The 12,861-nt window shown below is 39.4% G+C and overlaps 1 protein-coding gene and 1 long non-coding RNA gene across 3 annotated transcripts in view; one reads left to right on the forward strand and one right to left on the reverse strand.

Annotated features, from left to right (window-relative positions):
* The window catches only part of LOC134756983 (uncharacterized), a 173,830-nt gene that overhangs the window by 139,372 nt on the left and 21,597 nt on the right, over nucleotides 1-12,861 (forward strand). The gene's annotated exons all lie outside the window — the stretch shown is intronic.
* ENOX1 (ecto-NOX disulfide-thiol exchanger 1) overlaps nucleotides 1-12,861 on the reverse strand; it is a 573,843-nt gene that overhangs the window by 95,946 nt on the left and 465,036 nt on the right. For both annotated transcript variants that reach the window (XM_063697309.1, XM_063697308.1), the window contains exon 10: nucleotides 12,341-12,458. In XM_063697309.1, the coding sequence (XP_063553379.1) occupies nucleotides 12,341-12,458 (118 nt within the window). The remainder of the gene's footprint in view (nucleotides 1-12,340; nucleotides 12,459-12,861) is intronic.

Below are 12,861 nucleotides of genomic sequence, written 5' to 3' on the forward strand. Positions count from 1 at the left end.
AAAATACAAAAAATTAGCCGGGCGTGCTGGCACACACCTGTAGTCCTAGCTGCTTGGGAGGCTGAGGCAGGAGAATCGCTTGAACCCGGGAGGCAGAGGTTGCAATGAGCCGAGATTGCGCCATTGCACTCTACCCTGGTGACAGAGCGAGAGTCCATCTCAAAAAAAAAAAAAAAAAAAGCCTCTGCCAGTGCTGAGGTGCCAGTTAAGCACTATTAATCAAACACTAAATGCTTTTTAAACAGCTCTACCTTTTTTCTAATTGAGAAACAGAGCTGTTTGGGCAAGTTTATGAGGTGACCTTGATTGAATTAAAGAGGTCAGCAATGGAACAGACTTCAAACCCATATTGAATGATTTTTTTAAAAATGACTTCCTTCCAATTAAGCAGAAATTAGCATAAAATATTTTGTTTCTGAAAGGTTAAAATAATTCCTCTGAGAAGGCAGCTGTCTTGTTACTAGCTTTTTATTGAACATGAGAGGGAAGGGACTATGGATAGTTTCATCTAAAGTGCTTTGTTAACATGACACTGATGATCCAGCATCGATTACAATATTCCTTAGGAGCCTAAGTGTTACGCAGAAGGGTCAAAAAGTCCATTTTAAATTTTATTTCCTATTTCAAAGTCCAAGAACCCAATGACTTTCAATTACTAAGAAAGAAAGAAAAGAAAGAAAAAAGAAAGAGAAAATTAAATCAACATATAGTTTATCATTTGCAAAAACTGCAACCTAGTTCTACAGAAAAAAGCTTCAGTCGTTACCTCTTTAATTCAATCAAGGTCACCTCATAAACTTGCCCAAACAGCTCTGTTTCTCAATTAGAAAAAAGGTAGAGCTGTTTAAAAAGCATTTACTCATCTTCCTCTTAGCCCCATCCTTCTCCTTGCCATAGTCCCCCACATTTTAATGACCTGAAAGAACATCACCTTCTTCCTACCAAAAAGAGTAACATACAGAGTGTCTGATATATAATGATGGAAGCAGAATTCCACAGAGAGGAGGGGGCACCACACACAGGTGATACTTTGGGGACTACTGGGTGTGTCTGAGGCACAGTCACCCTGAGAGACACACTCGACATAATATAGTGCTCTGCATCCCACATATCTACCCCTGCCAACCTCAAAGAGTCGAGTGGACGTGGATTATATAGAGGAGAGAGGCACAGGAGTGCTAGAGAAAGAGAAGGGGCTCTGAAGCCAGATAACAGCTATGAGGCTTAGGGTAAGAAACTAAACCTCCAAGAGACCTCAGGGTCCTTATCCAAAAAATGTAGTCAGTACTGTGAGGATTAAATAGGTAATAGGGGTTTTTTTTTCTTCAAAATGAAAAAAAATATCCCCCAACAGATTAAAAATTAGTTCTTCCTAGTTTTAATTTCCTATCCATTCATTTAACAAAATCTTGCCCCCCTACCATGTACAATGTAGTGGGCTGGGCATTCTTTATGTTCAAGTTTATGCTCTCACACTTCTTTATGTTAGAGTTTATCTACTAGTTTTTGGCTATGACTTCGGAGGGCACAGTGGGCAGAGACTGTGAGGACCTGTGATCTGACACTATTCCAGGAAAAGCAGAACTGATGTTATGCTACGAGGATTTTTCAGAGGAGATAAGCAACCCTCTCAGATCCAAGTCTGTGTCTCAGTCTTTCAAGACTTTGTTAGCTATTCTTTCCCCTTAATCTGGCACTGTAAAGAAGACAAAGGATATGGTCCCACACACATTGTGAGAATTTACTGAATATTTGTTGTTTTAATTTTATCACTGCTTTGTATTATGACATTGTTTAAGACAATTCGTGGAGGCAAAGGATTAAGGGTAGAGAAATAGATGGCTTTAGGAGGCTCAGTAGATAAACTACACTAGAAAAGTCTAGTATTGCACGTGGAGACATTTCATAAACAACTGACTGGTAAATCATTACAAGAAAAATAAAATCTCTCATGGTACTTCCAAAATATTTTCTAAATATATGTTGTAGATTAAGTTGTGCCTGAAAACTTGTAATCACAAAAAAATCACAAGTACCAAATATAAACTTGTGGTATTTATTCAGCAGCTCACCTGATCATTATTTGGGGGTACCAAAATTCATTTTTCTCATTAATTTAGGACATTGGGGGAAGGGAGAAGACATATTACTTCCAAGATCAGAATTTCCCTGAGTCTGTGAATCTCAAGAAGATTGATATTACTGTAGATGAGGTCCCTCAGACTCTTATTTTAAAGCTATATTGAGAGGCACATCTCATAAAGAAAAGCCTCGGGAACAGAGACACAGGGAGAGGCACTTCAATAAGTCTTGAAATTAGATGGTGAGTCAATAAACTGGTGATCCTCAGGTAGGCTCTCTCAGACCCTGGGGGTGCAAAGAAAACATGGGATGAGATGGGAAATCAAAGGGCTGATATTGTAGCTCAGATCATTTCAGATCAACCATCAAGCATGTGCCTGAGGTTTGAGGAACGTCTTCATTTTTCTCTTTATCTTTTTGGGGACTTATGAAATGGAAAACATGGGTTGTGACAGTGTGCATGGTTACCAAAGGAAACACATAACACAGCAGTGAACATCCCTATGCACTTCACCTCTTCAAAGCATTTCCTTTTCTTCTTTTTCTTGTCTAAAGCCATACAGCAGACTCTGCTTTCAGGAAATAAATGTCACTCAATTAGCAAATGGGTGGTACCAATTTCCAGAATAATTTTTAAGGGTGGCATTTCTGTTGGGATGGGCTTCAAAAGAGTTTGCTGGGTGCGTTGCCTATATTGAAGCAAATCTCCTTCTAGGTAGTGGGAAAATACAGAAAATGATGGGAAGACCAAGCAGAAGCCCCAGTCGGCTTTGTCTGGATTAACATTTTAAGGTAATAAGCATCTCCAGGCTACCTTTGCCTCTAAAAGGCATTATGGCACCATGTACACTGCAGGCACTCAAAATCCTTCGTTGATTTTATTTGGTTACTGACTCTTATGGTATCACTGAAGGCATTTGAAAGAGATTCTGGAGTCCTTTTCCCATAAAATTCAGTGGTGCCATAAAAGGGTCATTAACCTGAAAAGGAGAAAGCTAGTATTGAGCTCTAGACTTTCCACTTACGATCTTGGGTAAATAACATAACTTCTCATCATTGCCAATCTCTCTGTGGGTAAGAACTCAACATTTCTGCCTGGTTTAGAACTTGAATTATTTCTTGGATCCATTATTTAATATTTATACCAATATGATTAGCTCTTAGAATAGGAAATTATAAGATTATGTGGTCTGGGAAGGTAAGCATATTATGGTGAGTTAAATGTGGAAATTCCCTAATTTAAAGCAAAAGAAGGCAATTCAATAAACTATCATTATCTGATACTAGTTACTATTCCTTACTATTCTTGACTTTCCAGAATGACTGAAAATGTCTAGGGAGTATTCCTCAATCAACATGGATTTTTTCATAGATTCTCCTAGGTAATTTATAAATTAATATTTATTGTAGTTTTAATTATTTAAATAATACATGCATATATTGACATTTTTGAAATGCACAGAAAAAAAATCACTTGTAATTACACCATCTGGTGATAATCAGTCTGAATATTTTGACCTATATCCTCACAGATTTTCCCCTAACATAAATTGTGAATATAACACATACACACACAATTGGAATTATCCATGCTGGTTTGTAACTGCTTTTATCACTTCACAACATATTGAGAACCTTCTTTCATTCCATTATATAGTCTAAACCATGGTTTCTTTCAAGACTGCTCATGGATATACATTAATTAATCAATACCCTAGTGTTCAATGTTTAGATGTTTCTAAATTAATTCTGAGAACTGATAATTTAGGTAACTGCTTTGAGCTGCAATGACCAGCATGCCCCAAGTAGAAAGCAAGGGCCTTTGGGACACAGCAGCTCTAGAACTTAAAGGGGGCTCATTAAAGACCCTGCAATGCCCTGCCGGAAATGCTACAATTAATAGACTCTGTCTTGTAACTTTCGCTCCAGAAATGTTCTTCCTACTTCTCTGCTAGTGATGGGAGTCTAAAATAAAATTTTCTTTCTCTAGCCACTTCCTAGAAGGCTTCACACATTGTGTCCTGGAACTGGGGAGAAGAGTTGCTGAGCTCTTGCTCCCTCTTTGATATCAAGAGCATTCAGTCAAGTGAAAGAGAAGGGTCTCTAAGCCATTTAGATGTGGGAGAGCTTACTATAATAATAATTTCCTATAAACTTCAATTTCCAGGGCTTCTAAGTATCATATAATGGCAAGTAGAATTTCCAAGAAAGGGAAGGAAGTACTTACTTTTTAAATTAGTTATGTGGCTCTTAACTACCTATGGTTACTAGAATTCTACAAGACATCATCCTGTCTTCATTTTCTGTGTTCATGCAGTATCCCTAGCATCTTCAAGTCTTTGATTAACCAAGCTCATGTGCAACAGTGTTAGGAGTCAAGGTATAATAGCTTTATGTCACCTACTGTGTTTTGATGAACAATACAGTATAAAAGCAGAGGAGAATTAGGACAGTGATGTTCATAAACAGCACATCACTGTGCTAAGAGGCTGGTAACAGTGTATGTTTTAATGTGGCCTAGTATTGATTCTTTTGGCCAGTGTCCTACTTTAACAATGTTACAGTCACACTTCAAGATTTCAGATGGAGAGGTAGAGAAGAAAATCAATAGATACTATTTTTCCACTACCAACTGGCCTACATATATATAGCTTCTCTGCCATACTCACATTCAAGGGACCTAAAAGATGCCTTTGAAAGGTCTGGCCCAGTTACCATGCTTTTAATAACCTCAGGAATCTACTCTGACCACCTCAAAGATTTTAGCTTCATCTCTCAAAGGTCCACAGGAAAGAGCCTATGATCCAGGAAGAATACAAACTTATTTGTTCTCTATTTTCTATTCCATTAATATATAAAAAGAAAACTTTTAACAAAGGCTTACTTGTTACACAAGGACTCTTGCCTGAAACCAAAATCATGTAGAATTTTATTACTGAGCCTTGAAAAATACTTATGTAGTTAACTGTGCAAAAGAAAAAAATTAGAAGCCAAAACATTCTTCTGTAATGTTATAACACAATTTTGTTTTCTTCTTTATTCATTATTCTTAGTTGTTAGGTTTTCAAAAATGACCAGGTATTATTTTTATTCAAAAAACAACTTTCATTTTTTAAAATGTTACATGCTTCTAGAGCGCAATGAGGTGACCTACTGAAAGTGTTTTCTATAAGCATCTGCTAGAATCACAGGTGAGCATTTGACAAAATTCATCGATGTTGTAAAGGATAATCCGTTTTTCAAAATCAGAGATTCCTGAGTATTGCTTATAAATGAAAACGGAAAATCAGGAATAAATTCTACTGAAGAATTCTCTCCTGTGTTTAGGAAAGAACAACAACAACAAAAAAAGCTTACAAACTTGCCCAGATTCTGTCATCTAAACTCCTTCAAAAAATATCCCGATTTTTTCTAGAAGTTGTGCAAACCGCACTTAAATTCCAACAACACTGTGTTAATTTTGCTCAAATGCAAGCTGAAAACATATTTTAACATCCTGTCAGAATGAGATACTAAGAGTGTCGATAAAATGACACTAAAATAAATGTAAATTTAGATTGCTGTTACAAGTGGCTGCTTGGCTCTGGTAAGACGTTAGGTTGCTATAGTACTTTCCATAGCAACTTTGCATCTTATTACATAAATATTCCCTCAGTGTCCTTAAAGCCTGCTACAGAAACAGGATTAAATCCACTCTCCTATGTAATGATCCTGCATCAAACCTTACTGGAATGAAATGCCCAGAACACATAATAAACTGTAATGTAGATAATGGTGTTCCTGGCAGTCAATAAGCATCAGGGCACTTTGGGCTGCACACAGGCGGCGGTGCAGTGACCCTGTACTGCTCCCTGGCCATGCATCTTAACCTTTCCCAGGTCAAGGCATCAGTGGCTCTCCCTTTGTGAAGATTGGTTGCTAATGTCCTCATTCTTCTCCTCTCCCTGCCAACTGCCCATCAGCTCAAGCCCTCCACCAGGCTCAAGGGACTCATAGCACTAAGCAAGAAGCCAGGGCCTGACAGGAGCTGGGAACATGCTGGGCTGTCACGCAGGAAACTCTGTGGAGACCCCACCCAGGTCTAAGCTAGGATCAAACAGGTATGGATTGTTTAAGAACTTCAGCTAGGCCTCAACTGAATTTCACCGAGGTATGGCACAGTTGAGTAGTTAAGAGTATTAGGGAAAGTCCTTGGTCCTGTAGACACCAATGTCAGCAACACAGATTAATCTTACATAAAATACCAGATTATGGAAAGTTTGTGCACATATGAGAGAGATGTCAAGAATCATGGCATTGATAGGTGCTACATAAAAATAGGATTATAAAGGGGCTAAGCTTAAAGACAGTTTAGGCTCCAAGTGTGAATTTACAAAACAAACACAGTCTGGTTGGGCAGAAGGAGTGCTTCCATTGAAATGGAATCTTCTGCGACAGGATCAATTTAAATAGCATCTGTTTTCCTGCATTTAAAAGGTGAAGCAATTTACAAAAAAAAATTTCTACACTTTTCAGAAGCATATCCATTATGGGAAGGGAATTGTAACTGCACATGAAATTAGGGAACTTAAAAATCCACCCAAAATAAACATTTATTTGAATTCCTTGGGCAAGATTAGCAAGATTAAAAGAAAAAAAAAAAAAGGAAAGAAACAGGAAAGCCTTGGCTCCTTTGCAAATGAAACTCTGTTTAGAGTTTAGGAAGAAAGCAGGCTACTCAGCCTACCTTGCAAGATTTCTTTTATCATCTTTAAGCCACATTAGTTCTGATTCATCACATTTCCATGTTTGGCCCCCTTGGGTTCCCAGAAGAGAAAACGCTTGTCTTTAATTCAGTGGTCAGTGATGGACACACCCCACTGGTCTATTTCTCTTTCAGGAGATGGTGCCCTCGGCTGTCATTACATGTGAAAACAGCTTATCCTTCTATGCTTCCACTCAACACAGACACCCCTGCCCTTGGGGTCTGCTGGTGCCCGGAGCTCAGATCCTGGCATGTGGCCTCAGACTGAGCCATCTCACTTTCAGTGTCTGAATTCTCTTGTCCCTCTGCCAAGTTCTGAGCCAATCTCGGGTGAGCCTGCTTTCAGTTACATTCAGTGCTTCCTAAAAGGAAGTTTCTACCAGTGTGAATGACAGAGCCCCTTGCAGTTGGCCCCTTCAGTCAGCTGCTGCACCCTGGTCTGGTATTTAGTAACCCTCTCCTTCTTCTGTGCCTGGCTGGTGATGGGGTAACAGTGAGCCTCTTCTTAAGCTTGTGCCTGATTATAATCTTCCTGCTAGGCATTTTTAAGGATCTTTCAGAAGTACTACCACCCAGAAAATACTTAATCAGAAAAAATAGGTTGTCCTGCTATTCAAAGAAATCAATGGGATGGTCAGAGAGCCCTATTATTATTATTTTTATTACTTATTTTTTTAACATAAAGCTTCCAGCTACATATATAACTATTCAGATAGGCTGATAACTGCTAGTTCCAACCAAACCTAATTATGAGTTCCTAATTTGATTTAGTGGCTGAAAGATTTGGAAAGTCCTTGTTTGAATTCTTAGTGAAATTAAAAAAAAAAAAATTCCGGGCCAGGCGTGGTGGCTCACGCCTGTAATCCCAGCACTTTGGGAGGCTGAGGTGAGCGGCTCACTAAGTCAGGAGATCGAGACCATCCTGGCTAACACGGTGAAACCCCATCTCTACTAAAAATACAAAAAATTAGCCAGGCGTGGTGGCGGGTGCCTGTAGTCCTAGCTACTCGGGAGGCTGAGGCAGGAGAATGGCGTGGACCCAGGAGGCAGAGCTCGCAGTGAGCCAAGATCATGCCACTGCACTCCAGCCTGGGTGACAGAGCAAGACTCCGTCTCAAAAAAAAAAAAAAAAAAAAAAAAAAAAAAAAAAAAATTCCTTTGTACCTATGTTATGGTGAATTTTCATGAAAAATTGACAACTCAGAAAAACACTCTTCATAATTTAGAGTGTCTGCTCCTATAAGGAGCTCAGAGTTTAAATGAAATGCAGTTAAAATCCAAAAACATTTGTTTGTGTATTATGGAAAGGTATAATGATTGTCTACTGAGCAAGGGACTTTTTAGTTTTACTCTTCTAAAATTTGTGTTCAAAGTACACTCATCAAATATTGGGTGAGGTACATACACTATGTAGTGATGTTCATTTTGGTTTATAATAAATTTAATTTACTAGCTTTAGGACATCCCTAATATTTTTAACCTAAAACACTTTTTTCAAATGAGTCTTACACCCTAGAGAACTGGGTACCCTGTATCTAACTAACTCTGTGTGCCCTGGGTCCATAGCACCTTGAACATACAAAATGTAGATAATCAAAACAATGCTGGGTTACAGCTCTCTGGGCCATGGCCTGTTCGCCATGTGACACTGAATTTTGTACGTATAAAGTTCTGAACATTTTGTTTGAACATGCCTCTTTAATACTTGCCATTTCAATTTAATTAGAGCAAATGTTCTCAGGGTTATCATCCTCCTATCAACTTCTGGGACAAAGGCATCGAAAACATTAAGATCAGAAGAAGGGGAATATGAATTGAAGTCCACAGACTTTTATTGATTACGTACTTGGGGAAAGGCCCAGGGCCAGGTGTTGGAGGATGACTAAGATAACAAGCAGAGTTAACATTTATTGAGTACTTACTAGATGCTCAACACTGTAAGTAAAGTCAGAAGTGCCTTGCATGCATTGACTTATTAACTCTCACAATACTAAAACGTATCGGGTTTTGCCATCTGAGGCCTTACAATCTAGGACAGCCTTCCTCTTTCCTTTCTCCTTTTTATTTCTTGTGAACACTATCCCGCCCCACAGAGTCAACCTGGAGGGAGAGAGGGAGGAAGGGAGTGGAAAAGGGTAAGGGAGAAGGAGAGAGGGAGAGAGAGGGAGGGAGGAAGAGAGAGAGAAAGAGAAAAAGGAAGAACAGATCTGGATTTTAAAGTCTGGCTTCATTTCAGTAGGAGGCAGACTAAACAACAATAAATTTGAATTTTTATCAAAAATCATCTTCACAGGCTTCAGAGCAGGATGCCGATCTTCTAGAATGAATGCTTCAATAAATCTGTCATTATTTTCAAATTTATTAACAAAATTCATTTTCATTTTTATCAGCATCTTAGTTTTGCTCCAGTGAACTCCTTTTCCCCTTTAAGATTCAACTGATGAAGAAGAGTGAACACCCCACCCAGAATTCTATTGTAGGTACTGCAGAATTATAGCCAAAGATATATTGCAAATTATTATATATGGTAAAAAGAAAAGTACAATGAAATATTCTTCATAACCAAAAAGCAGAGATATATTGAAACATTTTGATTATTTTTTAAAAAGTAAACCCAAGGTATAAGTCCTTACACAATAAATTGTGCCTTTCCTAAAAACCAAACAAGTCAATTATTTCCATCTCCTCCCTGCCCCCCAAAATAAAACCCATTACAGGGTACTTTTTGTCTTAGTATGGAGACGACAAGCAAAGCTGGCCCTGGGGGACCACAGACAGAGCGCCCTGCAGTGGGTGCAGCCTCAGCACCTCCTCCCGGCACAGGCAGGTGACAACTGAAGGATATTCTCTTCTGGAATTTCCAAGAATTCCTGGGTCAGCTACTACCCAGGAGGTCTGAAGCAAAATCCCACTGTTTAAGCAGAGAGGAAATTGGCAGGGGGTTCCTTAAAGCATGGAGAATTTCACTTCCATTTCAGCACTGGCAATTCCCCTGTTAGTGAATTAGAGTGCTACATTTTGAGAGGACTGCTCCTATGTAGGTGACTGGCAGATGCAAATGTGTACCTAAAAACAAGGGATGTGTCACCCAAGAAGATACCGCTGGAAGGTGTTTCCCTCGGGCTATGGCCTCCATCCTCCTGCTTCAAGCAACAGTTAGCAGGGATTTGTCTGAGGTTTGAACAAAAGACCAGATGGGAATTCTTGCTGTCAGGCTGTGTCCCCAAATATGCAGGGCTGAAAGAAAAACAACTGCCTGCCTTTGGGCCAGATCTTCAGGGCCCCGTGGAATAAAAAAGGTTAGTTGCCTTCCTTTCCCTTTAATCAGTCCTGTGCTTTCTTCAGAAACCACATACCACATTCTCTGGTTCATCTCGTTTTGAAAAGCACGAAAAGACTTTGAACTCCTCGGGGCCTGGCATTTGAACTCCGGTTCTTTCATCTCTTCCCTCAGAACCTGGCATACAACATGGCCTGCGCTTTGCTCATTAATTCTGCTGACCAAGTAACAAGACTGGTGAAAGTTTTTTTTAAAAGTTCAGGCTCTACTTCACGTTCTCATCAGATGCCTGGGGAATAAACTGAGAGAGGTGTCGGGGGATCACATCTCCGTTGATGCTTCTGCAGCAGAGGCCGGGCCCCGATCCTATAAGCATGTACGTGCCACAAGACCTCAGTGAGCATACTATTCAGAGTCATCATTATTCTGGTCCTATCCTAAGCAGACTATGAAATTATACACAATTCTTACTTGGGAAATTGACAAGTTATTTAAAAAGAAACATCACCGAGACAAAACAAAAAGCCACAGGTTCAAATGAGAATTTCTGACTGATGCAATTCTTTTCTCCTACACCTACCTTGTCAGGATATTAAGAATCCAAGTTTCATGTCAACTTGCCTCTCATCCAGAAGCTTCACAAAGGATGAAAGCGCTTTTGACAAAAAAAAAGTTTATTTCTTTATTTGAAGATCTTGTTGAACTTAAGAAATTCACACAAATCCTTGCTCCCTTCTTTTGCTATGTGAAGGTTTGTAGAATAGACATCCTGTGAGGAAGGTGGTCTCCTCAAATAAACAAACCCAAGAGTAAAGCAGTCCTGAGGAATCTGATCTGGGCTTAGCAGGAGACATACACCATTGACACATAAGTGCTGGGTTCATTTTTCAGACAAGGGATATATGGCTTCAGAAAATAGTGGCATGGTGCCTACTTGTATGTTAAGCACCTGAAAGATTAAAATGAATGAATTTGAGGGTGAAAGGGAAAGTTTCTAAGGCAGTGGTTCTCAAACTTTGGCATGCATCAGAATTTCCTATAGGGCTTAAATCACAGATTGCTGGACTTCACTTCCCCACACCCCTGTAGCCACTAGACGTTTTTGATTCAGCAGGTCTTGGGTGGGGCCTGCTAACTTACATTACTAATAAGTTCCTAGATGATGCTGGTGCTACTGGACTGAGAACCACACTTTTGAGAACCACTGCTTTAAAGAAATTAAAGCCCTTTCTCTCTATGCCTGTAGGCAGGAGCTTTTTCTTATGATCATCACTCGCACCCCTGACATTCTCTTCTACAGCCCTGGAGAAACAGAGCATCCTGACCACTTTGCAGTCTTGGTGACCTGATCCTTTTAGAATCTTGATTTTGGCTTCTTAATAAATTAGCAAAGATCCTCGATTCCTGGTCACCTGCAATCTTTCTGTTAAAAAGTCTCTAACAGGTGTATGTTTTATTCACTTATACACATTAGGAGACAGATCAAATCTATACAATCTCTGTAATTTTCTTTTTTGGGAATGATGGCAATTATGGTTCTTCCTAGGTCCTTCGGACAATACCCTTCCAATCAGACAAGCAGTCTCCCTTGGTGTCTCATGTTTTGAATGAGCTTTTCCCTTGCTGTTTTTACAGTACCAATGGATTTATATATAATTCAATGAGAGCATTTTAAATCAGCAGCTCCCATTAGACAGAGCACACAAAGCAAGGTTCTCTCTAAGTTTCTCTTCTTTTTACAACCTAAGGAGTGACACCCCTAGCTTGGTACCAAATGGGGCCAGCCTTTTAATTACAGATTAGGTGAAAGAACATTTATGGGAAAAGAAGTCTAATTCTCCAGCATCTTGGCTCAGAAGCTAGAAAGCTTCTTCAGGGATTAAACAATTCCCATGTAAGAAGTACACTGACTAAAACCAAATTTTATCCATATTTTTAGCATCAGCTGTGGCTGCCGTACTCTGGAAAAGGATTTTCATGGAAACAGGCAAATATCCCTGAAAAAAGCTTAATGGCCCCAGATCTACATACGGAGAAACAACTGGAGCAATTTAAATCACTCTGTTCCCAAGAAGGAGTTTAAAGTTCTATTAATAAAAAGCAGAGTCACTCAAAGATGAAAGTTTACTATAATTCAAATAAAAGTGAGTTATACGGCCATTTACTTATTCCCCATCTGAGATTTGGAAGATCATTGTGATACCTCATGGGTCTGTGGCAGTTATCGGCATTACCTGATTCATCGACTCTCATTTTCTTTGTAGGGCTGTCACAGTTCTCATCATCAGACATTTCCATTTCTTCTTCGCGGCGGATGCCCATGAGCTGCTCACTTTGAGCATTCCGGAGCTCCTGCAAGTAGAGGATACACAAATGTCAGAGTCACAGACACATATGGCTTTCCCCAATGGTCTTTGGGTATATATGACTGGCATATTAACATTCAGAATCAAAAGCTTTTATCTCCCAAATATAGCCTCACCTAACCTAAAGGAGGTTCTGAGGGGTGTGGGGAACAGGGGAAACTGAGGTCAGGCTTAGATTAATCCCTGCTCACCCATGACTAGGGCTCTTTAGCAAATAATTTAATCTCTCTTGAGTCTCAATTTCCTCATCTGTACAAAGGGGATAATAACATCCACCTAATAGGGCTGCAAAGATTACATAGAAATACCTGTTACATGGCTGGCACATGTACAGTAAGGACTTAGAAATTATGGTTAAGAACATGAACAGTGGAATTTTAAAATGGACT

Source organism: Gorilla gorilla, chromosome 14, assembly GCF_029281585.2.
Source record: "Gorilla gorilla gorilla isolate KB3781 chromosome 14, NHGRI_mGorGor1-v2.1_pri, whole genome shotgun sequence".
Lineage (NCBI taxonomy): Eukaryota > Metazoa > Chordata > Mammalia > Primates > Hominidae > Gorilla > Gorilla gorilla.